Source organism: Vulpes lagopus, chromosome 9, assembly GCF_018345385.1.
Source record: "Vulpes lagopus strain Blue_001 chromosome 9, ASM1834538v1, whole genome shotgun sequence".
In the NCBI taxonomy this organism is placed as follows: Eukaryota; Metazoa; Chordata; class Mammalia; order Carnivora; family Canidae; genus Vulpes; species Vulpes lagopus.
The window spans coordinates 70,914,904-70,942,876 of record NC_054832.1 but is presented as its reverse complement, the minus strand read 5'-3'; the positions used below and the strand labels follow the sequence as shown (position 1 = coordinate 70,942,876).

At 39.8% G+C, this 27,973-nt stretch overlaps 1 protein-coding gene across 3 annotated transcripts in view; it reads right to left on the bottom strand.

Annotated features, from left to right (window-relative positions):
• Positions 1–27,973, bottom strand: part of NSMAF (neutral sphingomyelinase activation associated factor) — a 57,575-nt gene that overhangs the window by 15,081 nt on the left and 14,521 nt on the right. For all 3 annotated transcript variants that reach the window (XM_041768857.1, XM_041768856.1, XM_041768858.1), the window contains exons 2-16: positions 24,585–24,674; positions 21,559–21,637; positions 21,394–21,461; positions 21,277–21,313; positions 17,393–17,443; positions 14,785–14,856; positions 14,425–14,472; positions 14,280–14,332; positions 6,869–6,998; positions 5,140–5,211; positions 4,807–4,915; positions 2,688–2,864; positions 1,118–1,197; positions 460–550; positions 313–376 (exon numbers count right to left, since the gene is read on the bottom strand). In XM_041768857.1, the coding sequence (XP_041624791.1) occupies positions 313–376; positions 460–550; positions 1,118–1,197; positions 2,688–2,864; positions 4,807–4,915; positions 5,140–5,211; positions 6,869–6,998; positions 14,280–14,332; positions 14,425–14,472; positions 14,785–14,856; positions 17,393–17,443; positions 21,277–21,313; positions 21,394–21,461; positions 21,559–21,637; positions 24,585–24,674 (1,221 nt within the window). The remainder of the gene's footprint in view (positions 1–312; positions 377–459; positions 551–1,117; positions 1,198–2,687; positions 2,865–4,806; positions 4,916–5,139; positions 5,212–6,868; positions 6,999–14,279; positions 14,333–14,424; positions 14,473–14,784; positions 14,857–17,392; positions 17,444–21,276; positions 21,314–21,393; positions 21,462–21,558; positions 21,638–24,584; positions 24,675–27,973) is intronic.

Genomic DNA, 27,973 nt, shown 5'->3' with positions numbered 1-27,973 from the left:
ATATTAGGATGTGACACAATAATTTAAAAGTCACTGAAGAACATTTGATAACATGGGGAAAACTTCAACATCTAATACAAGGCTAGGACAGGCAGGACAAAAGCTGTATTTAAAAGAAGTTCTTACACACACACATACACACACACACACACACACACACTTATGACTAGGAAAAGCCTGAAAGGAATAGATGTACCCATTAGTGATTCTTTACACTTCTTGACATTTTTGTATCCAGGTTTTTTGAGCAAACATATTGTATGTTTATAATTAGAACGTTTAAAAACTGGTAGGTGAAGCATTGGGTCAAACCTGTTGAACATTCGGTCTGCATTATCAAATCTTCCATTCTGCAGGCACAGCATGTACTCGGGTGCTAGAGGGGAAATCAGAGTTAAGTGAGAGAACAGAATCCCTGAAGAATCCACATGAATTGGGAGGGTTGATAAAGAATCTTACCGATCCTAACAAGATAAAATAGCACATAACCCGGGGAAGAGTAGTGACTGCCGTACATGAACTTTGGCTCTGGCATTTCCTGGTAGCGTGCCTACAACAGATGGAGAGAGATCCTGCTTAGATGTTGGCCATGAAGATAGTGACTGACTCAACTGGTCAAAGCCTAAAATTGGGGCATGGATACAGATCCCTTAGTTTCTCTCTTAAAGGGGAAAAGGAGAAAAGAAGAGCGGGGGGGGGGGGGGGGGGAACTGTGAACACACACAGTATTCCTGTGACAAGTATTTTGCTTTTCTTGGCTCAGTGGGAACAACATTGGGCTGGATTGAACAGAAAGGATTTTATGTGTCTCTTATGTGATTTACCAGAGAGCACCTTCATGCAAATAAATCAGTAAACTGATTTGTGATCAAGGCACAGTCTCCTATGTCCTGAATTGTAGACAGAAGAAGCAAACGGTGGGTGGGTGAGCAGCTAATAAACTTACCGGGGAAGGCAGAGGGCAGAGAGGAAAGTAAGAAAAAATAGGATGTAGATCCTCTAGTCACTCATCATAGACCTCCCCTAAGTCTTGGAGAAAGGAGTTTCCCTTACCACAAAAACAGAGGCCATGGCTCATGGAGCCGCTTAGAAGCCAGGCATCCCCAAAACCACGTACCAGGAGTCTCTCCAGCCGTTCCTTGTTTAGGGCCCCTACTGGCCTGCTAAGATCCCGGAAGGTTCCTGGATTTGACAAATCTATAGAAATAAATACATTTTAAAAAATGAATTAAAATAAAGCAGGGAAGCTTATCCTTAATAACATTATCTCCTCCCCACAATGGATACATAGGCACACACATTTCTTTCCACAAATAATTCTTTTTTTTTTTTTTTTAAGATTTATTCATGAGAGAGAGAGAGAGAGAGAGAGAGAGAGAGAGGCAGACACAGGCAGAGGGAGAAGCAGGCTCCATGCAGGGAGCCCAACGTGGGACTCGATCCTGGGTCTCCAGGATCACACCCTGGGCTGAAGGCAGTGCCAAACCACTGAGCCACCCGGGCTGCCCTTAAAGATTGAGACAGACCCATCAGAATTATAGTATTTCTGATAGTCACTTACATAGCTGTAAAGGTTAGGGCTTGAGTTCTGAGTTCGCAAGTCACTCAAGAGTAGCAGCTCTTAATTGAAAACGCCCTGATTACTGATTTTTTTTTTTTTTTTTTTTTACTGGTTTCAAAAAGAACTATGTTCCAAGGAAAAAAAACAAAAAATAATCACATTTTAAAAGTCAGTATTCTTCTACCAAGATTTATGGTCGATTAGAGTGAATATTATTATTCTCTGATAATAACATAATACGAGAATTGGGGATGGAATATTTATCAGAGGAATAAATTATCATATTCCCAGAAAGTCTCTTATTTCTTTCAAGTGAAAGGGTTTGATTAGTGAACTATCAGAAGGAATTCACTGCTCACAATATATAATTTAGACTATTACAAAATCAAATTATAATACAGTCACATTTTTGTTACAATAATTTGAGAGAAATACATATACCCCAGGGTTAACATGGTTCTCTCTCATTTATGTAATTATTGATTTTTGTTTCCTCCTTTAAATATTCCAGTACTTCCTAAATGTTCTGTAATGCATGATTACTACTTTTGGCAACCACATGCTTGAGTGTGAATTTTATCTTATTTTACTTTTTAAAGATGTTATTTACTCATGAGAGACACACAGAGAGAGGCAGAGACATAGGCAGAGGGAGAAGCAGGCTGGAGAGCCTGACGTGGGACTCGACCGCAGGACCTGGGATCATGACCTGAGCCAAAGGCAGACGCTCAACCACTTAGCCACCCACGCGCCCCTTGAGTGTGAATTTTAAAACAACAGGACAATCTGAGACAAATTTTCAAAGTGAAAAACTTAAAAGTATCTCAAGTGTGGTCGTTACAGGTAATAACGCCAACATCGGCTTAAAATTATAGGCATACTTTCTGGGCGGGTCTTTCCAGAAGTCTGCGAGTCCTCTTTTCAGGATTATAAGACTTTAAGGGAGAGTGGAGAAAACACATAAAGAACCCCCAGAATTTAGGTAACGCTGATCCAGTACATCAGAATGGAAGCTGGCAACCTTTGGCACAAGAATCCAGATGGGTTCTAATCTGTTTACACACACAGCGCGGCTGGCAATCGGAACACCCCCTTTCCTCCAGAAACCCCGCCCTGTGGCATTTACCAAGCTCGGCACTGCAGTAGTCGCTGATGATCCAGGGGAACACGGGGTACTGCGACAGGTCGTTGCAGCTGCGGTCCGCCAGGTTGTTGAGGTGGAGCAGGTACTGGTAGTTGGACAGGTGGCCGCGCTGCCACTGCAGCGTGTAGCTCTCGGCCGTGCGCTCGGCCACGTGGTGCTCTGAGGGGAACAGGGCCCGCAGGGTCACCGCTGAACTTGGCCAACCCTGGCTACATTATACTGAGCGTAAGAAACTAGAGGCTTTACATATAGATTCTTCGATGCATTTTTTGGAAAATGCATTTTAAGAAAGCGGAGTAGGCCGTGGTTGGTTTTCACCAAACACCTGTTGCACTGAGCTGGCGGATCTCCCAAAGATATTCGCCAGGAGGGAATAGTGTTACATATATATGATATAAAATACATCATATATATTAAATATTTGTTGTAAAACAAATATGAAGGTATGGAGCAAATACGTACGTATTACGTGGTGACGGATGATGTTCACTAGATTATATACAGGCCGCCATATATACAAAATGCTTGAGTTTCAATGCCTTTAAGAAGCTGTGACCATTCATAAAAGTTTATTGCCCCCAATATTTATGAAATTAAAACAAAAACAGTCTTTTAAGTTTTCTTTTAGATCAGGAGGAGGCGTACAACCACAGGTTTGCCAATGCCTGTGTATTCTGTATGCGGTGAGGAGTGAGAAAGGAACCCCCTGAAGGAGAAAAGGTCTCTCTCTGGCGGGAAAGCATTTCTCAAAGACCAGAGCCCGACAGCTCCCCCTCCCGCCCTGAGACTACCTCAGGAAACATAGGGTCAGTCAGCAGCCGTAGGGGGGTAAGGACAGCTTTCCTCTCAGGGAGCCAAGTGACTCTACTGTTTTATTTTGTTCAGAAGATTCTGCCTGAAGTGTTTTGTTGGCTGGACCAAGCAAATTATCGAACTCATCTGTCGATTCAATATTTATTCCTCTGATTTTTACCAAGTTTCTTCTTTAACCATCTATGAAGAAAGGGTCTAAAAAATCAAAATGCTTATTCTCATTTCCCACACTCACACCTCAGAAAAAGTCTGGCCAACCCGAGGAATCAGATCAGAGAGAGTAAGGAAGCTTTATAGAAGACAGGTTTTTAGGTCATGGCAAGTGTTTTGACTTGAGATTTTTAGGACTCACCATGAAAGCTGAGTTTTTTGTTGTAATCTTGTTATACAATTAGAGGAATAAAATGAAAAAAAAATTTAATCAGGAGGCAGGAAGTAACAGTCAACTTGTACCAGAGCTATACTCCGGCATTAAAATAAACATAATAGCCTAATGTGAGAAGAAAAAAATATAAACTCTAAATCAACTATAAAATAAAACATATTCCTTATTGAAAATAAACTATTCTTCTGAGGGAAAATTCTATTACTAAGGGAGTAAGAACAGCAAAGAAGATAAGATGGCATTAATAAAATCCTAACATCTATTTTTGAAAATCAACCTATTTTAGTTTTCTAACAACTTGTAAACAAAAATGATCTACTTCAACCATACAATTTCATATGTTTATGCCTAAAAAGAAAAAACAGGTGCTCTTTCCAATAAAGGTGGGAAAATTCACATTTTTTCCAGGAGACTTAGAAACTATGAAAAGCAAATCAAGTCTCATGGTACTATACTGAGTACAGAAGGCTCATGTGCTCCTTTTATGTTGTTTTCCAGCTTTGTGATTAAGACCACAGCTAACGATCACAAGCACATGACCAGATAACTCACTGCTTCACATTAAGAAACCAAGTCTCCGTTTCCATAAACGAACATAGATATAACTGAACAGAAAAATAATGAGGTCGATTCTTTATACTCCATTCAACCTGGGGGTTGTTAAAATACAAAAAACATTTAAAAATATCAAGAGTTTTTCAAACACACAACTGGAACGAACTATTACCAAGTATCATTTATATTTCCCTTAGTTTTTAGAATTCCATTTTGCCAACCTTGTCCCTGATGAGAGGACGACCCAGAGAGGTGATTCTAGATAGCACTTCTCTTATTTCCTAACTCAGTGCTTAAAAGTTGAACTACCTTCATATGAACAGATACAGTGAAGGCTGAGCACCATACCTAGATACGTGGCAATATAAAAATAGAGGTCATCTCTATCTTGAGGTTCATAGAACTTTAAGTAGATGTCAGAACAGAGATCATCTTCTGTGCAAAACACTTCCAAGCCCTATAAATCCAGAAAGAAAACAGTAAAATAAATAGCACTGGATTTACCTTGCAATCTCAAAACAAGCTACGGAAGCACAAAAGAAAGACTTGGAGTCAACGTGCTTAATACAACATACTTGCACTTTTCAAACATGCCATGAGTGTTTACAAGTCAATACACCATTGGCCGAACTGAAGGTATGACAATCATCCACCCAGAAGTGACGTTGCACATGAACTCACCAAAGGCATGAGGCCGTGCCTCCTTTTGTAAATGCGGCGAACATCTTGGAGTGTTATCTGGACCACAGGTTTCTTTAAAAGTAGAAAGACCATCTCAAAAATCAACATTCAGACACAATTAGAAGCTGTCCTTTGGTACCAGAAACGTGAAAAAGTGGCCAAATCTTGCCTTCCCAATGTGTTACATGTGAACAGTTGGAAAGGGAGCTTTTAGAACAGGCATTTCTGGTTTTACGTCCTGGTCTGCCCTACCCCCACTCAGGGCCTGCCAAATGATAATGCACTGATGGATCATTCAGGGTTCTGCAAGGCTGCTGAGTGATAAGGGATGTTCAAGTGCTGCTACAGATAACCTCTCAGGAATTTTGCTATCTTTTTATAGATCAATGGGTTTTTTTTTTTTTTTAGAACTGACACAGTACATCTTTTTTTAGAATCTCGTTCTTTATCTCCGTAAAAACTATATTGTATTAAGGCTCATAAACAACAATAGTAGCAAGCAGGGCCACTAAATTTTTCTTTTGTTATGAGGAGGAAATTTTTCTTGCTTCTTTAGAGGCTTAAAACACTAGTCATAGGAGAATGAAAAGCCACTGAGATTGGCTAAACGGTGGCATATCCACCTTTCTCCTAAGTGAGAGGGAGGAAGAGCCCACATGTGGAAACTGCCTGAAGACTGGTCAAGGATCCTAGCCCAGAGAAGTGGGAGGGGATACATGCTCACCCCATCGATCGTGGAGCTACAGCACATACTCAGATAGTATCCCACAAGCCACAGTAACAGCAGTGGCCAAGCGACCATCACACCAGGGGACAATGCCCTTCAGCACTGTGAGCATCTATGGGAGGGCTGGGTGAGGGTGCCGCGCCACCTTCTGGACAGGATTGTCACAGCACCATTGTTCACGTAGAAAAGTATTAGATGCTTCAGGGACCTAATGACTGGCCAGCCTGGAGAACTTCCAGGACGGAGCTTCCTATGACGGAAAATACGTTCTTTAAGCTGCCCTGCCAAATGGTCCAACGCACTATCAGAGTGTATTAGCGTTTCTATTCTTCTGATGAACCAGTCCAAAGAGTATTCACATCTAAATAAAGTGACAAATCTCTACAAATTTTACTGTGGAAATCCGAGTTTACCTTTACAATCTGGCCCAGCAAATCTAAAGTCATTGTGAAAGAGGACACTGTTTCCACCATCACGGCAGAAACACTACAGCTGCTCAGTTAGAGCATCTCCACATGTGCCTGTGTACCACCTGGCAGAAGATATTGCTTGTGACAGCTTCACATCTACTGATTTTGCTCCTAAAGAAAAACAGGAAATACCCACTTATTTGTACACATAAGCAGATATACAGAAAATACCCCTTTCTCTTTAATTTTAGTATATTTCATTGGTCTCTTCCAGAAGTGCTTCCAAGTAGAATGGTAGAAACCTCTAACAACCCTTTACTAAAACTGGGGGGGATCAGGGCAGGGTTACTTTTCACAGCAGAAGCAAGTGACCCAGGAATTACTGAAAAGAGTTCAGAATTGCTGGAATCCGATCAGCAGGCATCAGGATGACACAGGGAGGCCTGTTAAACACAGAGCTGCTGGAGGGAAGAGGGCGATTTTCGATCCTTGACAAAATAGGAGAACACTGTAACTGTGAAGTCAAGTTCACAGGAAAGATGAAGACCCCAGAGCTAAAGTGGCTCTCGTCTGACTCTGTGTCTCTACTTACCGGGTACCCATTGAGAGGCTGAAAATACAGGTTTGTGTCAGTGATGCACACATGCCCTGGATTCGTCACCAGCGGTGTCACCATTTCTGCTTTGCATTCCATGTGCAGCTTTTCAGAAACACTTTGGAATCTGACAATACGGTTTTCAGCAACAATGAGAAAAATCACAAATCAATGTACTTTCTAGGTTTAGCTTTCCCTAAGGGAGCTACAATGTGACTACACATGACATCTGTCTAAACACTATACTTAATACAAGAAAAATGGTAATATAAATCCATTGATTAAGTAAAACTGATGTTCTTCACTTATTTAATTTCTTAAAAAAGATTTTATTTATTCATGAGAGACACACAGAGAGAGGCAGAGGGAGAAGCAGGCTCCCCGCAGGGAGTCTGATGTGAGACTCGATCCCAGGACCCCAGGATCATAACCTGAGCCAAAGTCAGATGCTCAATCACTGAGCCACCCAGTTGCCCCAAAACTGATGTTCTTTAAGATACAAAAACCTGACATTCTTTTAAATGGTGTAGTGAGAACTCAAACAACAACGAAAAATGGGTTTATGTGCCACAGAAGAGAAGACAGGCAAATAAGTAATACCAAAAAACCCTTTATAGCTGAACCCTTCTTCCAAAATAAACTGGTCTCGAAACTATTCCTATATTTTTTTTTAAATTTTATTTATTTATTTATGATAGTCACAGAGAGAGAGAGAGAGGCAGAGACATAGGCAGAGGGAGAAGCAGGCTCCATGCACCGGGAGCCCGACGTGGGATTCGATCCCGGGTCTCCAGGATCGCACCCTGGGCCAAAGGCAGGCGCCAAACCGCTGCGCCACCCAGGGATCCCGAAACTATTCCTATATTAACATATTTTTCTATTGTTGCATCTCTAAGCCCCATTTTTATAGTCACAGGTGCCATTTGTTTCACACAGCACTTGTAAGGCTATGAGTCCATAATTACAATTACTTGAATGTCAGTTCCAAGGTATGTTCTTTTGTGGCTTTACTACAGTATAACCAGTCAAATGTGATTTTTCTACCACCCCCTCCTAAATTACTTAACTAGTTGAGGGATCCCTGGGTGGCGCAGCGGTTTGGTGCCTGCCTTTGGCCCAGGGCGCAATCCTGGAGACCCGGGATCGAATCCCACGTCGGGCTCCCGGTGCATGGAAAATGCTTCTCCCTCTGCCTGTGTCTCTGCCTCTCTCTCTCTCTCTCTCTCTCTGTGTGTGTGTGACTATCATAAATAAATAAAAATTTAAAAAAACCTAGTTGAAAAAGTCCTTTTTATTTTTGCTTACTAATTAGTAAAAAAAATAGAGGGGAAACAACCAAGTTATCAGTATTTGAAGGCAATTCTTTAGTTACATAACTGGGTTAAAAATAAATCTCCCCATTGTTATAAGTAACAACGGGACAAAAGCCCACGGGATAGACTTCTACTTTCTTAGGAAGTGAAGGGGACCTTAGAGCTGTCACCCTAACCACACACACCAGCTAGAAGAGCTACACAAGCCTTTTTAAAAGCCATCAGAAAGCTCAAGATGCAAAGAAACCTAAATGAAGAGAGCCACGATTGGGTGTTGGGTGGCAGGAAGTAGAGCCACCTGTCACAGATAAGGAGGACTGCAGGATGGAGAGGGGTTTAGAGGAAAGCAGAAAGCAGAGTCGGGACTGGAGAGCAGAGGGGCAAAAATGCTGCCAGCTGGGTGGAGAGCAGGGGGAAATCTTCCAGGGTTCAGAAAGCTAGTGGCTCAGCTGGAAGGTGCAAAGATATTTCCAGGGTCCTTAGAGTGCTCAGATCCCAAGCTCCACTGGAAGAAAGTCCTGACCCCTCCTCCCAAAGAACAGTGGGTGGCAGAGACAGGGACATAACCATGGCTGCCACAAAGCCCTAACCCCACTAGATCATAGATGGTGCTGCCAGAGCCCCCAGGACAAGATCGGGAACAGACAGAGGGGTGGGCGCAAGCAACCACTTCTGGAGGTAACATAAAGCAGCACTCGGTTAGGTCTCTAAGGTTCCTTTGAACACATGGTACCCAGCATGCAACAGAAAATTACAAGAACCTCACAAAGCAACAAGGAAATATGACCCATGCTCAGGAGAGAAAAGATTCAACAGAAGATGACTCGAGGTGGGACCCACTGGAGGGAGACTTCAAGATAAGAAATATGCTAAAGATCCAGAAGAGGAGCAACCTGTGTGAAGAGAAGGAGCTTTCTCTCTAAAAAGTAAATTTTAAAAAATGAATTAAACATCCTCATTAAAAAGGGAGGTTGTCAGACTATAAAAAGCAAGACTCAACTATATAAAGTGTGTGTTTTTCAGAAATAAGGACACAGGTTAAAAGTAGAGGGATAGAAAAAGATATACCATGCAATCATACCACATGAAAAACTGGTATAACTAGATTAAAAGAGGACAAAGCTGACTTCAAGACAAATGGAAAAGGAGGGATATTTCATAATGATGAAGTGTTCAACCCATCAAGCAGACATCACACATGTTAATGTTTGTGAACCTAACAATACAGCTTCACAATACACAAGGCATAAATTTGACAAAAATGGGAATAATTTCACAATCATTACTGGCAATTTTAACATCCGTCTCTCAGTAACTGATAGAACAAATTGACAAAAAACTCCAACAAAGTATAGATGATCTGAACAACCTCAACCAGGTGGACCTGAATGACAATATTCAGTAACTTCAGGTACACATTCCTTCCAGCGAAAGAGGATGCATTCACCATGACAGACCATATGCTGAGCCCAGAACCAATCTCAACAGTAGCAAAATACTGAAATCATATAGAATATATTTTCTGAACCAAGATGGTATTTAATTAAAAATCCATAATGACAAAGTAATAGTAAAATCCCCAAATATGCAGAAGTTAACACACTTCTAAATAATCCACGAGTCAAAGAAGAAATAACACAGGAAATCACAAAATATTTTTACAGTAATGACAGCGAAGACATATCAAAATGTGTGGGATGCAGCTGAAGCAGTGCTTAGAGGTCAAGTTACATTAAGTACCAATTATGTTACAAGAAGGTCTAAAGTTAATGATCTGATCTTTGTAACATGTTAGAAAAAGAACAATTAAACCCAAACTAAGCCAAAGGAAGGAATCACAAGAGGGCAAATCATTTTTATATAAAATGGAAAAGTAGAGAAAAATCAATAAAGCCAAAAGTTGGTTCTTTGAAAATAATAAAATTGGCAAATCCCTGGCAAAACTGATAAAGAAAAAAAAGAGAAAATACAAAGCCGTGGTATAAGGAATGAAAGAGGGACCATCACTATAGATCCTACTGACATTAAAAGGACTTTAACAGCTTCATACCAATAAGCCTGGTATGAAGTGGACACATATTTTGAAAACCACAACTTACCAAAACAGGCACAAGAAACAAAACCAACACAGTCTCATAGTAAGTAAAATAAATAAGAACACTCAGGCCTATAGGATTTTACCCATAAACTTGATTAAAATTTTTTTTTTTGATTAAAATTTTTATGAAGAAATACAATCCAGCACACACTCTTTCAGAAAACAGAGAACAAAGGAACACTGCTACACTGATTTGATGATGCAGACATAACTCTGATAGCAAATTCTGACAAATACATTAAAGATTTATAGAGCAATATCCCTCATGAACACAGATGTAAAAATCCTTTACAGAACACAGGCAAAGCAAATTCAGTAATAACAAATTATACAAAAAGAATACATCATGAGCAAGTTGGATTTAGCCCATGAAAAAGGCTGGCTTAAGACTGACAAAAATCAATCAATGTAATTCACAATATTAACAGAATAAAGTAGAAAAGATATGATCATTTCAGTAAGTACAGAAAAAAATATTTAACAAAACTCTAAACCTATTATTGAAAATACTCTCAGCAAACCAGAATAAAATGGAGCTTCTTCATTCTGATAAAGGGCATCCAAGAAACACCTACAGCTAACCTCATTCTTTAGTTGTGAAACAAACCCTGTTCCTGTAAGATCAAGAACAAGGCAAGAATGTGCTCCTGCCACATCTATTAATTAAACAGTACAACGAGGCAAGGCATAGAAATAAAAGCCATAAGGATTTCTGTGAAACTGTCATTATTCACAGATTAAACAATTATGTATACAGAAAACGCTATGCAATCTATAAACAAACTACCAGGACTAATGGGTAAATCTGGAAATGTCACAGAATACAAGGTGAATATAAAAACAAAACTAAACAACAACACTGTATATACCAGTAACAAATAACTGGAAAACAAAACTTGAATAGCATCAAAAGTCACCAATCGGGATACCTGGGTGGTTCAGTTGGTTGGGCATCTGCCTTCAGCTCAGGTCCTGATCTCAGGGTCCTGGGATCGAGCCCCATACCAGGCTTTCTGATCAGCAGGGAGTCTGTTTCTCCCTCTCCCTCTAGTCTATCTCACCCTCTCTCTCAAATAAATAGATAAAATAATTTTTTTAAAAATCACCAATCTAGGAATCCATTCGACCAAATATGGCCACATGGACAGACTGAACATATAACACTGGGGGAAAGAGGGTAAGGTGTAAAAGACCTCTGTGTATCTTTATGCCTTTACTTATCTTTACCATCTTTACACCTTTTCTTTAGATCTAAAATTAGCCTCAAGTAAAGGGGGATATTTTGGGGTACAAATGGGGGAAACTTGAATATGAAACTATAAATTACATGGTGTTAGAGAATTATCGTTATTTGGGTATTGTCATAGTATGGATGAGTGCCAGAGGATACCCTTTGAAGAGACACATGTTGAAGTAGTTATGGGTGAAATTTCATGATGTCTTGCAATGTAATTTCAAGTGATTCTGCAAAAAGTATGTATTTTATACACAATGCAAATGTACATACATGTACACATGACCTATATGTATAGACACATATAACACATATATATCAGACATACACACATTACATATACATGCGCACACACGTGCGCTCACAGACCACGTGAGAACTAAAGCAAATCTGACAAAATGTTCACAAACGAACACCTGGTGACTTGTTGGGTATCTGTGTTCATGTTATTCCTCCAACTTGTGAGGATGTGAAAATTTTCTAAATGAACAATAGGGAAAAATAAATATAGTTATCACCTCATTTCTTCAATAAGAAAGTATCTTCTCAGAACTATGATGAAAGCTCACTTTGGCAAAAGTTTCCTTTTTTTCTTTGAGAGGATGTATACAACACCAGAGTATCTTATCTTCTACTGCAAGTTTCTTCCCCAGATTCTTCAGCCTAACATTTTAGAGACTGGATTAAATTAAGACTTCCAGAGTGAGCCATTTTTTAAATTAATGTCACACTGAAATCCAGGATTGAAAAAATCACTACTCAGAAGAATTATGCATTCTAAGTAGGTCAAAAGAAACTAATTATTCTTATTCCTTTCCCTTGCTGAACTGGAAGCTATTCTTCCCCTCAGCAATCCATTTACTTAGCATATCCTGCAAGTATTAAAATAGAAAGAAAATTAATGCTATGTAGGTGAAACAGAAAAAGCAGCAATCAAATATAAACACAGAAACATTGCTGGCCAGATGGCTTTACTGGCAAGTTCTTCAACACTTTCAAATGAAGTGAAGGGTCACAAATTTCACAACGATCACAATAAAACAGAATATTACAAACTAATCTCATATATAAACATAATCTTCTAGCAAAAGCCTAGCACATCATAATCCATAAATGAATCTACTCAACCAATACTTTCTACGTTGTCCTTAAGCTGTAGTGATTACAAATGCAGAAATCTAAAATAAGAATCTAAAAAAATATATATATTTATAGTGAATAGGCCCTGCAATAATTTGTCCATAAGATTTTGTCCACGTTACAGAGTTTATACATAAAGTCAATGGAACTGATCAGAAAGTTTAGCAGGGTTGCTGACAACAAAATGAATACACAAAAACCCACTGTGTTGTATATATCAATAATAAATAGAAAGTGAGTTTTTTAGGACACCATTTACAACACCATCAAAAAATATGAAGTACTTGGGATAAATCTAACACAAGAGAGGAAAGACCTTTATGGAAAAAAAACCTTAAGGAAGACATTACAGAAGGCCTACATAAATGGGTGATTCATTGCAATCACAATCAAAATCTTGGGGAGCTTTATTTTCTGGAACTCAACAAGCAGTTTCTAAATTTATATAAAGTGTGGCATAAGGCCAAGAACGATGATGACATAAATTAAAAAGGAAAATAAGATGGGAGGCCCTGAACTTGCAGATACCACAAGCTACTTCATATAAAGCTATGTGACTGCTACAGTGGGGATACAGATGAGATGCAAATCTACTTCGTAGAAGGCAAGAAAGAAATAAGAGAACAGATTCATATAAAAGCATAATCATTTGCATGAGATATCATATACTTAGAAAATCCAAGAAAATCAATGAAAAAAAAAACACTGGACCAGTGGAATGTGTCTCCTGGCCCCTGCAGGACACCTTAGCAAGGTACCTTAGCAAGGGTCAGGAAAGACTTTCCATAACAACCGACAGCTAAGCTGAAATCAAATAAGAGTCAGCCTGGTGCAAAAGAGGAAGGAGGCTGAGCACTCTAAGCAGAGGCAAGCATACAAAGGTCGCAGGGAAGAGACCTTGGGACATGTGCGGGATCCACATAAATGTGGATAGCAAGCACACAGAATTAAGTCACGTCACCAGCGACCAGGGTTGTGCACAAGGGCTGGAACCTAAGCCATGGAAGGTTAAGACTATCCTGAAGGGAATGGGAGATCTTGAAGAGCTTTAAACAGACAAGTGACATAATTAAGCAAGTACTTTAGAAAACTTGCATTTTCAAAGTACACTCAGGACAGTAGGGAAAACAGGACAGGAGAAGGGAAGACAGGGGTCCGGTGGGCAAGCTAACAGCTGTCACAGTGTTCCAAGTGAAGGTGATGGTGGCCTCAATGACAGTGGGAAAGGATGGTGACAGACTAGAAAGATCCTAGAGAATACTGGTCAATGGGCCTGGCACAATGGCCATACTCAGGATAGAGAAGCCACAACGCGCAGGTCAGGGTGACACAGATGGTAACGCAGCTGGTTCAGGACAAGCAGAAGGAGGCCTCCAGGTGGAAGACATCCACTCCTTTTAGAATCAGGGAGTGAGGGGTGCCTCAGGAGCTCAGTTGGTTAAGCATCTGACTCTTGATTTGGGTTCAGGTCATGATCTCAGGCTCAGTGGTGAGTCTGCTTAAGACTCTCTCCCCACTCCCACCCCCGCCCCGCCATACTCACATGCACTCTCTTTCTCTTTCAAATACATAAATATATCTTTAGAAAAAAAAAAGATTCAGAGAATGAAATCATTAACTTACCTGTTTTTGTCAAATGATGTCCTAGCCAAACGTGACTGCAAAATAGCTGTTATCTATGAAAATAGAACCATGTAAAAGTATTTATGAGAAAACCATCAGTACGATTTAATTCACAAGAAAGACACAGATCTTTAGAAACTCTTACCATAGCAGTCTGGTCTCCTAGTTTGTCGAGGCAGGATGCTCTGTGAAGCTAAAATATTGCAAATATACAAGAATTTATTTTTTTCTCTAAAACAACATATAGGTATTTCCTTAGAACTAGAAATGAAACACAGCAATCATTCTGTTACTTGGTAACGGTTAAGATCACTTCTCATAAATCTATGACTTCTTCCCAATATACAGTTTTCAAATTCAACATATTCAAGTAAACTGCTTCATATTTATAAAAGAAATTATAGTTTCAGTGAGATGTGTAAATATGATTTTTTTTTTAAATGTTCTGCTGAAGTTTGCTTTGAATTCTCTGCCCGATGAATGCCTGAGCACGGTGCTGGCTTACCTGAAGCAACGTCTCCACCACATCTTCCACTTTCCCTGAAACGTCCAATTCAAAGACATACTCCATTTTGCCCTGACAAAAAAGGGAAACAAATCAAATCAAAGAGAAGTGGCATGTCAAGCCGTATTCCTTTAAGAACACCTGCAACCCGCCCCCCGCCCCGCTGACCTGTGCATGTCTGCCTGCACCCCACCCTGGAAGGTGAGCTCCAGGTGAGCAGACACTGTCAGATTTACTGCTACATTTATTATTTCTTCCCTTCTGCTAACTTGGGCTCAGTTTGCAGTTCTTGCTCTAGTTTCTTGAGGTGTATAGTTGGGTTTCTAAATCTGAGAAGTTTCTTTTCCTTAATGTAGGCACATATCACTACAAACTTCCCCCTTAGTATGTACATTTGTGGCATCTCTCAGTTTAGGTGTGTTCTGGTTTCGATTTTGTTTCAAGATATTCTTCAATTTCCCTTTTTATTTCTTCTTCGACCCACTGGTTGTTCAAGGGCGTTGTCCAACTTCCACACAGCTGTGAATATTCATTCCGCCATGTATTTCTAGTTTTATTCCATGGTGGTCAGAAGGGATGTTTGGTAGGATTTCAATCTTCTTGAATTTGTTTTGATTCATTTTTTGACCTAACATTTGATGTCCTAGAGAATGTTCTGTGCACACTTGAGAAGACTGTGGATTCTGTGCTGTTAGGTAGAGTGTTCTCTATGTGTTCCTTAGGTCCATCTGGTCTACAGTGTTGTTTAGATCCTCTGTTTCCTAAATGACCTTCTGTACAGATGTTCTATCCATTAATTAAAGTGGGGAATTGAGGTCTCCTATTATTATTAGGTTGCTGTCAGTTTCTCCTTCCAATTCTGTCAATGTACGCTTCAAATATTTTGGTGCTGGGAAGATGGGTGACTACATATTGTGAAGGTTAATGGCATGTGTCACATGCTCTCCTCTTCTCTTTGTCCTGAGGGAGAGTCTGCCAGGAGAGTCCTGCACTGTCCTCCGTCTGCTAGACCACTGGTCCCCTGGAGCAGCAGCCTGATGTCCAGCTCTTATTTTCAGTGGCCCCAGGCATCTAGGGCATATGCCAGGTCCTGTCCCCACTCCAAGACAGGCAAGACAGAAGCCAGTCCCTTGGGCAACCACCCCAACAGAACACTGGACACACGGCCCAGTCTTGTCTTTCCCTCCAGGCAGAAGTTGGGAGCTGGGAGTTCTCTCCCATCACGTGGTACTGTGTCACGGGAGGGCCTACAGTGAAAGGCTATTGCAAATGCCCCTATCAGCTTCAATGAGGCTGAGTTCATGCTAACCTGGGGAGCAGGGCCTCTCAGTTGGTTTCCAGGTTTGTTGCAAAAGGCATCATCCATGTACTGTCGATTGAATCAGTGTCTTCATGAGAGGAGCAAGGGCTTCCTAGTCTGCCATCTCTCATGGTCACCATCGGTGTCACCATCGCCCTCTTTCTGAAATCTGAAAATCTTTGGGTGTTCTAATTCCTACTGGAACAAAAGAGCTTTTCTTTGCCTCAGACAACCTCCCTAATCTCCTTTTACAGAAATTTTCAAAGAGCCAAGAAGAGCTTGGCACTTCCAGTGGATATGAGGAGGGCCTTAGGAGGGAGAGCCCCAATCCCCCCTGGCAGTGGTTCTCAACTTGGGGGGGCGGGTAACCCACCACCCCCATGAGGCTTCTGTCAATGTAGGAGATACTATCCAACAGTAGGGGTAATGGCGAAGAGGGGGTGTTTAGTGGCTAGGAGCAGGCTGCACTGTAAGGGATGGCCCCACAAAATTAAGAACTATCCTTCCCCAAATGCCAACAGCACCACCTGGGAGTAATTAAATCTCATATTTACAGTTTCTGACTAGCACATATAAGTGTTTCTTGTGCATAAACCCCCAAGGCCACAGCATGTAACTAACCCACGTGTTCCCTAAGTGCTGGCTGAGAAGCTGCGGAGACAGAGATTCAGCCTGTGAGGCTCTTCCTCATTTATAGAGGTGTCCCTATACAGGGCACTGATGTAGGTCCTATAGCCTGATGTAGGTCCTATAAAGACTCTTTTTTGGTAAAAGTTATCCCTTTGATATATATTAAGCTGAAGCAAAAGAATTCAATAAAGCATAGTATGGTTAAATGTAACACTTATGCTTATGTGACAGGTCCTGGAAAACCAAACATGGTAGTCAAACCTACTCACAGCTTCTCCCAATTAAGACAATTTACAAATTATAACTGAGCTCTCAAGAGTATTTTATAACCTATAAATATTTCTCAACATTTTAAAAACTATATTCTCAGTAATATCCAGCAAATAATCTTACAAATGATACATATTCTGATTTCAATTTCTCATCTAATGATTTAAGTCCCCCCCCCCCCCCCCCACCATTAGACACATTTGTTTTTAGGCCAAAAAGTTAATTGAAATGTCTTGGACTAAAGTCTGGTTCCCTTGGGTAATTTTGTTATAACTGCTGGTAACAAGCTTTAAAATACTATACTCATTATTAGTATGTTTGATTAAAGATGCTATGAATAAAGTCACAGAATCTTATTGCTTAAAAAACGATATGAATTGCTAGGAATAAATGAAAAGTGGTACTTACCCTTTCTATTTTATATGGTGCAACAATGTTGTGTTCTTTAATGAAATACACCTGAGAAAGACAAATCGATACTTGTAAAATAAAAATTTTCATAGTAATGAGTTGCTATAAATGAGGATATTGTGAATCAAATTTAGATCACTGTTACATAATCTCTATTTCCAAAAGCACTTGCGTTAATATTAGTATGACTTTAAAGTTCCGATGTTAGAATAACAAACACTACATTAAAAAGAGATTCATCAAGGGGCAGCCCAGTGGCTCAGTGGTTTAGCGCTTGCCTTCGGCCCGGGGCCTGATCCTGGGGACCCGGGATTGAGTCCCATGTCGGGGTCCCTGCATGGAACCTGCTTCTCCCTCTACCTGTGTCTCTGCCTTTCTCTCTCTGTGTCTCTCATGAATAAATAAATAAAATCTTAAAAAAAGAGAGATTCATCAAGGCAACAAGGTAGCAACCATTACTGGGTAAATAAAATACTTAGGATGTTTTATGAATGCCAGTACTTGTACCAGGTAACCAAGTACACCAGTGAAGGAAGCTAGCTAATTTAAGTGCAAATTTTGTAAGAAATGGGTAAAACAAACTCACTGTCGTATGAAATACTTTTTAAAAAAGATTTTATTTATTTATTCATGAGAGACAAAGAGAGGCAGAGATATAGGCAGAGGGAGAAGCAGGCTCCTGACAGGAATCACAATGCGGGATTCAATCCCCCGACCCCAGGATCACGGGGCAGATGCTCAACCATTGAGCTACCCAGGCGCCCCTACATTTTTTAACATAAAGAAATTCCTCTTCTCTGGAGGTGATCTGGGCACATGGTGTTTCATGGCCACCTGCTGACACTATGTATTAGTAACCATGTCCAACAAGCAACGCCACTGCCCCCTGTGCCCCCTAGAGCTGTCAACATGGAGCAAGAACCCTTCGCCCTGCTTTCCCTCCTGTTTTGAAGGACCTGCCTGGGCCATCAGAGCCAGTCACTTGACTAGGATATTCGAAAGCTTATCGAACATGCTTCCTGCATTTTCTCCCATTTGAGACAAACCATAGATAAAAACCCTCCCTTGGTCTTATATCCTCCTTTTGTCATTTCTATTCCTTTGTGTGGCAAAACTCTTTGCAAGAGCTGACTGTACTTTCTCTTGGATTCTGCAATGTGTTGTGGAATCCCCTCCTGAGAAGGTCATAAAAGGTTCAGAGGAACCTCCATGTCACCAAACCCAAGAGTCTATTCTAAGGACGTCCTCCATTCTGTTTCTCAGAGTACATGACAGAGCTGATGGTTCTTCTCGAAGCAGCTTTCCAGTTGGCTTCCAGCCATCAGCTCCTGGCCCTTTGCAGCCTCACCCGCTACTCCTTCTGCCTTCCTTTGGACCCTCTCTCTTCCCAACCTCCCCCTAGTAGAGTCCTCAGACCTCTCTGTGTACACTCAGCCCCAAGGCTTCACCCAGTTTATCTTTCTCGCCTTGACCTCCTCCCTGAAGCCCAGAGCAATGCTCCCAAATGCCCATCAGCCTCCAGGAGGCCACATTCTAAACAAAGCCTGCTCTTCCCCAGGCTTCTTTACAGCAATAAAGCCACTGCTGCTCACCCTGTTGGAGTCATTCCTGTTTCCCTTTGAACCCTGCAGCTAGCCCATCAGCACATCCATCAGGTTTTTATTCAGGATATATCCAAACACTGACCACCTCTCACCCTCCCATTGCTACCACCCTGGTCTGAAACCTCTAGGTTCTCAGTACCCCTAAAGGCTCTCCTTGCTGCTGCTCATGCCCTCTACAGCATATTCTCTATCTGCCTCCAAGAGATTCACAAATACATACAAATCAGATCGTACCCCTCCTCTTTTCAGCTCTCTGGGGGTGGGGGTTCTCTTTTGTGCTTTATTGGGACTCCCTACTGTGGCCCGAGAACCCTCCATGACCCAGACCCTGACACTGTGTCAACCAACCTTCCCAGCTGCCCTTTGTCCCTTGCCTCAGGCACATTCACCCTCACCGGGCCTGCCACCAGCCAGGCTATTGCCTCTCAGGGCCTCCACTGCTCAGGATCCTGCCTGGCTAATTCCCTCAGGGCTTCAGAGTGGTGTGCCTTCATACATACCTACTTGGGGACGTGCCCCCGGCCGTTCTGCCTACAGCTGCACATGCCCTCCTCATCATTCTCTACCCTTACATCCTGTATGCATTTCCTTCATTATAGAAGACGTCTGCTTACTGTCTGTTGCCCTAATCTCAAGGTAAAGTCCATGGGGAGAGGGACTTGGGATATTTTGTTCTTCCCTGTATCTTCATAGCCTTGAATATACTTACTGAATATATAAATGCATGAATACAAACTATAATTTACACACATACACCTCTTTTTATTCTACAAAAGAAAATCTGGAAGCAAAACTCTCTAAAGCCTAAAGGACCCTAACATATTTCTGAAACAGTGTGACCACTTCAGGAAATCAAAACCCACAAAAGTTGAGTTTTTTTGATTGTATACTTAATCCAGGAAGCTCAAAATAATTCTAGAAAGAAAGAGTAACTAACTGCTGGCTAGTCACCCCAGGATGTTAAGCTGATTTTGAGTTTACCTGACATGAGGCCTCTTCTAATAAGTTCTAATAAGTAAATATACTAAAATGGATTGTTTTTATAATGGAAACCACCCTTCTGACTGAAAAAGTACCTCTTCCTTTCAAGATATGGACTTTCTAGCATAAGGCCATGATGCAGAATGATACTTCAGAGATAATGAGAGCACAGGTGCAGGCCAGAATTAATAATGGTGTCCCCTACCATCCAGAGTAAGATGGCTACAACCCTTTGCACATATGCCAATTAAAACAACATAAGGTCAAAATATAGGCTGTGAAATGTTTTCTTCCTTAAGATTCATCAACTCATGGAAGGCAGACACAGAAAAGTACCTAAGCTGATATCTCCTAGCTTTCATAAAATACTCTTCCATGTAATTGAAAAGTGTTCCATGAACAGAAGAGGCAAGTGATCCAAATATCACTGGGAACACCCTCTGCTCCCAACCATCGCCTCTTGAGACCTTTGAGGCATTTCCGTGTGCTAAGGTTTTGGGTCGAGTCCTGAAGGAAAGAAAGCTGTGTCTTTGCTCCTCACAGCTTTTCCTACATTTACTTGACGAAGGAAGGATGTTCCTTTGAATGTGTCATGAAACTAGAACTCTGCATATATCTGGGACAACATGATCTTGAACCCTCTCATTTTAGCAATGAAAAAAGGTAAAAACCAGAGCAAAAAGCAAGTGGGAGAGGCCCTGTACTCCCTTCTTATTTATAAGTTTAAAAAAAAAAATCTATAGATGAACTAAATGTATGATTGGAGAAAAGCTGTGTTTTAATTTTTCTCTGTGTTGCCAATATCAAGCACAGTACTAGGTACATAAATGTGTGCCGAATAAATTTAGGATGAAAAAGGTCAGGACCCCAAGCCTCATAACTGTACGAGACGGCATGTCCTGAGTTGGTGCCTTGGCTGCACCATGAGTCACCCTGAGATCCACCTCAATGCTGTGCGGCCTGTCTCCCACCTTCTAATTGGCCAGGAGGCTGGAGGAGGGACTGCAGGGCTTTTGGCTGAACCCCCACATGACTGGGGGATTGTCAGGATTCCCAAGGATGAAACCACAGGCCTGTGGTATCACACAACTTTATAAACATTAAGGATCTCATGAGGGACCACAGCTTTTAAGAAATATAGTTCTTAATGGTTCAATTTTAAAAACATGTACACATCTATTCCAACAGTCTTCATCTGAGATTTCTACAAATAATTTTACTGTGCTAAAAAAAGAAAAAGTGTGTATATATATGTTCATTCAGGTTAGTAAAAAATAATTACTGTGTGCTGCTTACCTGACTGAAAATGAGTGAGATCTCCCCGGATTTTGTCCTATAATGCAGACAAAAGTCATTAAAAAATTATAATTTTTTGGTAGAGGTAAAATTAAACACTTAGTGACAATGACATACTTTGCAAAGTGTCTGTTGGATCCATTTTCTCCATGTTTTCCTATTTTTATACAATCTCTCAAAGGAATCTGGATAAAATCGAGAGGGAAATATTACAAAAATATCCAAGGGTAACATATACACAAACAGTAGGAATGTCTCTGTTCACATTTAGGATGCACTTACCTTAATGATGGGCTGAGATATGGCATCTGGTTCAAAAATAACTGATTTTGAACATATTTTTAAGGAGCCTCTGATTTTCCTAGGAATCAAAATATAAAGGATTATTATCTATGAACATAAAGTCACAAAAAATCATAATACAACTTTTAACTAGAAAGTAGATGCTAAAGCATTAACTAAAAGAACAGCAGTGTAATTAAGGATTAGTGACAGGCCAGATTTTAACCTCAGGGAAAGAGTTTGCCAACCTGATCCCATTATTCATTAGGGGCTGAAATTTTTATGACTCCTGGGTTTATTACCTAGAATTAATCCACAAAGAACAACTTTCCAGTACTTATCTATGATTTGGTTACCCTGAGTACAATCTGTACAAGGAAAGCAGAAAAAATGCTAGATTCTTTACTTTTATTGATCAAGTTTCAGAAAAGTGAGTTGGTGTCCTAGGATCCCTGCCAGGTAACATAGGTATCTTGTGAACTTGTGGGTTTTAACGATTATGATACATCTCCCACCACTGCAGGCATTATTCTCTTTTGATGTGTAGTTTGTCCCATTTGTTGCCCAATTCTTCAAGTTGACCCTTATGTCCTTTTAATTGAATGTACAGATTTCTGGTACCTCCCTTACTGCCAGCAGGACAAGATCTCCCAGGTTCATCTCGTACCCTTCCTGCCCCAGACTTAGACTCAGCCACTTCTCACAAAGCCTTCATTCCTGTTAGTGGGACAAAGTATTTAGACAGCATAATCTGGGGGATCATTGCTATAGGGTTGTTTCTAGGCCTTTTCAGAGGGGAGTGCTAGAAAATACTTTCTTCTAAAAGGAAAGTATATACATCCGTGTAAACATTCCCAATTCTAATGTAAGATTAGGCTTTGAATTTAACTCCTTTACTGTTAGATTTGTATCTTTCATCCTGCAAGTCTTGGTCTTGGCCTCAACACATACTCATTTGCTCCCTCTAACTATATAAATCTATGTGCACGTGTGACTAAACCACAGTTTCAAACTAATAATATCAAAAATTACAGCAATATTACTACTAAAACATTTACATCATTTTTTGTGATTCTTTTTCTACTGTGGCTATACCACATCAGAGACAAAAATTACTATGCTGTGAAGCTGATTAAAACAATTCTTCTCTGTGGTTAACCCTCTAACTTACATATACAGTTAAGTTAATTTGTTTCATTTTCTTTTTGAGTTTTAAGGTTCAGTGTTTCTTCTGAAATTTAATTCTGTATTAAAGTATATGTAAAATATTTCTACAGTTCCAAAAACAAAGCTATAAAATAAGGGATATTCAGAGTAGTCTAATTGCCATTTTATATCACACCCCCATTGCTCCTTCTTCTGTGTAGATGATTGTTCTCGTTAGCTTTTAGTTTATGCTTTTTAAAATGTATAATGGAAAAAAAAATAAAATGTATAATGGGCAGACTGGGTGGCTCAGTGGTTTAGCACCATCTTCGACCCAGGGCGTGATCCTGGAGACCCAGGATCAAGTTCCACGTTGGAGTTCCTGCACGGAGCCTGCTTCTCCCTCTGCCTGTGTCTCTGCCTCTCTCTCTCTCTCTCTGTGTGTGTGTGTGTGTCTCTCTCATGAAAAAATAAAATTTTAAAAATTAAAATGTATAATAAAAATTATTTTAATTTAAAAAATATTTTTAAAAATACCAAAAATTATTCTTCTCCTTTCATAATGATATGAAAGACAGCATACAATATACAGTATTCTTCCCCTTACTGTTTGCACTAAATATACGTTAGGGCTCACTCCACAGCACTATACAGAACTTCTCCACTCTGTTGTAACAGCTGCAGAGTACTCCGTTGTGAGGACATGCCCTGTTTATTCAATCAGTCTCCTACTAGATTGTTTCTAGCACTTTGCTATTACAAGTAGCGTTATGATAAATAACCTTTTACATATGTCCCTTTGTGTATTTCCCCGGGTACCTTCTTGAAATAGCCTTCCTAGAGCAATAGGTTAATGTTGCGAGATACCACTGAATTCATTTCCACGGGTTGTCCCACTGAACTCTAATAATAACTTAAAAATTACAAAAGCAGGTCTCAGTTTGCAAGCTTATATTTACGTCTTAATAATAAATATACTGAATTTTAAGCAAGACATTGTTATGATATAGGGAAGAGGAGCACTGGGAGGAAAAACAAAGTTACAGAATTAGGGAGAAGAATATGGGCAAAATTGCAGAAGAAAGCAAGGTGCTGGTTTCAATGAACTTAACTGTCTAATCTGAATGCTATGGAACAGACACGTCAGAAGCTCCCAAACAAAAAGCTAAGTGATTTTCACTTTAGGTTGTTTTTTGAACAAATACCACATGGCTCTAACGGTCCTTTCAAGATAAAACCTGAAGAGCACTAACAATTAAAAAGTTTATCTGATATCAAAACATGTTCAAGCTGTGGCCTGTAGTTGTTGAGGGACATCCCCAAAGAAAATAAGTAGCAGATACAATTTTGCAGGAACAACTCTGATCTTAGTTAACTCCCCAAGTTGGCACTTTTAAACCAAAAAAACTTCACTATACATTTTTGTACACAGCTTTCAAAATGTATGGTCAAAGAAACTGAATCTGTTTTTATAGCAATAAGCAGTAATTATTACAACATAGAGAAAACTGATTTTGCTTCCAGTTCAAATCCAATTATTCCTTTTGAAAGTATTGGTTTTCCTGCCACTCTGGTATTTTATGATTATTACTTTATAATACCATAACCCAAATAATTGAGACATTAAGTACAAAAGTGATACAAGAAAAAAGAGCTAGAATGAATCAATCCTGTCCAGTTGAGACACCCACGTTAGAGGAATTCATACAAACTGCTTCCCAGCTTTAGAAAACATCTGAAGTTATGACAGTAACTTTGAAGTCCTCCTTTCTCATTAATTCCCAGTACAAAAGAGGGAGGGAATCTACATGACCATACATTTAATTTTTAAAGTATCAGACAAACGAAAGGTCTCACAGAGATCCAAAAATCTTCCTTACCTTTCATTCTGACCACCCTTGTTCTGAATATGATTAGCAGTATGTTGTTCAAAGTAGTATTCCTCCAAGTTAAGCAGGAGCAAGGAAAATCTGAATTTGGAAAAACCAGAACAAACAAAAACATTTATTTTTTAAGTATCACGAAAGAGTATTTAAAGCATTTGTTCCCAAAGTGTTTGTCCATTCGTTAATTTAACAGGTACCTATGAAGTGTATATTATGTACCAGATGCTCTTCTCTACTCAGCAGGAAAAAGCAACAGATAGTCCTGCCCAGCCAAAGCAAAGATAAAATAAATAAAAAATAATTACAGATGGATTTTTTCAATTCCTTTAGGAGAAACCCCAAATTTCTGAAATAAAACGTATTCTTGTCTGAACAAAACCTGGGGCTCTCTCACCTACAGAGTTTTCATCCTTTGCTCCTGCTGACTGACCACCAGGCTTCCCCACCGCCCCTTCCAGGCTGCACAGCCCCTCTGCTCTCAAGTCCTGCCTCTCGGTTAGTGGCATTCATCCTACTTCCACAAGATCATATGCCTGTGAGAGGCCCGTCTCTAGATATTTCCCTACAATAATCAGTCTAATGCTTTGGTATTGAAGAAATACGTAAACCAAACCGAATAGGATTAAAATATAGTTCTTTTTAAAGTTTTACGTGTTTTAAACCTTTAAAAACAAAATAAGGAAATAAGAAGAAGTATTAATTTAGTTGTCCGGCCACAGAAACAAATACATGGCAAATAACTGAAAACAAGTGTTTTTTGTTCAGGAAATATCAGTGGCATCTAGATTTAACAGGAAAAACTCTTGTGGGGATGGGATACTGGAGTTCTGGTGTGCTGGAGGATGCTATCTCCAATAAATATAGCAGATCAAGCATGTATGTCTATTTCTGCTCCCTCTGGAAACACCACTAAAATTCTGGTGACTTAAAATATTTTTTTAAGGGGCACCTGGGTGGCTCAGTGTTTGAGCATCTGCCTTCAGCTCAGGTCGTGATTCTGGGGTCCTGGGATCAAGCCCCACATCAGGCTCCCCACAGGGAGCCTGCTTCTTCCTCTGCCTATGTTTCTGCCTTTCTATGTCTCTCATGAATAAATAAATAAAATCTTTAAAAAATTAAAATATTTTTTAAGTGGCAAGACCGCAGACCAAAGAAAACTGAAGAGTCTCAAACAAAGATGAGAGCAACAAATCCGTGAGAAACAGCAAGTGGATGGGAGGAATCGGCAGTGATCAAAAGCCAGAATGGCAGACACCTCCAGGAGAAGTCACCAATCAGGAGAAAACCAACTCAAGTCATACGACTTCCAAAAAGTCCCAAAATCGCAGGTGTCAGGTACGAAGAAAGTAGGGAGAAAGCCTGGGGGGGTCGGTGGGTCTGAATGAGTCAGTAGTCCACACCCCTCCCCTGATGCATACCCTACCTCACTCTGGCACAGCTTTTTCTAGACAAAAACTGAACACGAGGCTCCAAACTAGACATCAAACATAGTAGAAAGCAGGGCTGTGGTGTAAAAAGTAGGAAGACATAACCATTTCAGAAAGAGTTTGGTAGATTATTTTTAGAAAAAACTAAACAACAACAACAACAACAACAAAAACTAAACAGCTATGGAGAAAAGACCTATGGTATGGATAGGAGTATCTGAAAGAGCCAGGTCTTTACAATATCATCCCATACTGAAGCCCAACAGAAAAGGCCCACCCACAGTGACACAGAACAACACGATTCACACTTAGATATGAATGGATAGCCTAAGACCACCAACTTCTAATATGAAAGAACTACACCAAAGCAAGTGGAAGAACACAACTTGAAGTTCTAGGCACAATACAGAAAACAGGAGGTCAGAAGCCTATACTAAATATATTTACAAAGAAGAAATTATATTCATGGGACAAGAAGACATTGCCCATTACAAAGAAAATCTGAGCCAAAAGGAAAATAACTCATAAATTAAGAATAATGACAGCAGGAACCAGCTTTATCATTCTACTAGGTAACTTTTTTATTAGCCTATTAATGTCTTTAAACCCGTGAATAACAATTAATCATGAGCTACAATGCCAGGGCTCAAAGTAAAATGCTCACTATTAATACTTACTCTGAATTTCAATGCAATCACAAGAGTTAGGATTGCTAGAACAGTCCTTTGATGCATCAGATAATTTCCACAAACGTTTAAATCAGAGAGATACTTACTAGTTACCTTGCCTCTTAATTTAGCTTGTTCTAATGACCTGAAACCCTTTGCTTGGGCTGGAGCTATATAACCCTTCCTTCCCATTCTTAATCTCCCCACTCCTCCTCTTAGAGAGAAGGTAAAGTAAGTTTCTTTAATAAGACAATGACGTACAAAGCACAAGTAGCCTTCATAGACAACCAGTTCTTCCACATGATTGTTAAAATATAGTCCTATTCCTTGCAACAGCATGAATGGATCTAGAGGATATTAAGCTAAGTGAGATAAATCAGAGAAAGATAAATACCACGTGATTCACTCATATATGGAATTTAAGAAACAAAACAAATGAATAAAAAAGGAGACAAAGAAAAAAACAGACTCATATACAGAAAACTGGTGGTTGCAAGGGAAGGTGGGTGGAGGGATGGCTAAAATAGGTGAAGGGTTTTAAGAGCATACTTGTGATGGGCACTGAGCAATATATAGGATCGCTGAATCATTATATTATACACTGAAATTAACACTGTATGTTAATTATACTTGAATTCAAAATAAAACTTTTTTAAAGAAAAATAAAAAACATATGTAATCCTAACCTTAATATCATTAAAATGTCCATACTACCCAAATGATTTGTACATTCAACAGAATCCCTATCAAAGTCTCAGTGGCATCTATTACAGAAATAGAAAAAAAAATCCTAAAATTCATATGGAATTTAATAGCCAAAATAATCAAGAAAGAAAAACAAAGCTGGTAGCCTCACAGTTCCTGATTTCAAAAACATATTACAAAGCTATGGTAATCAAAACAAACTCAAAATCAGCAGAAAGACAGACATATACACCAATGGAATAGAATAGAGAGTTCAGAAATAAACCCTCACTTATGTGCTCAAATATGGGTTCCAAGGCCATACAATGAGAAAAGGACAATCTCTTCAATGAATGGTGTTGGGAAGACTGGATTTCCACATGCAAAAGAATGAAGTTGGGCCATTACTTCAACATCTAATACAAAAATTAATTCAAAATGGATTAAAGACCTACATGCAAGACTTAAAAGTATGAAACTCCTAAACAAAGACTTGGCAGAAAGCTTCATGATGTTGGATTTGGCAATGATTTCTTGGATATGACACCAAAAGCACAGGCAACAAAAGCAAAAATAAATGTGACCACATCAAACCTAAAAACTG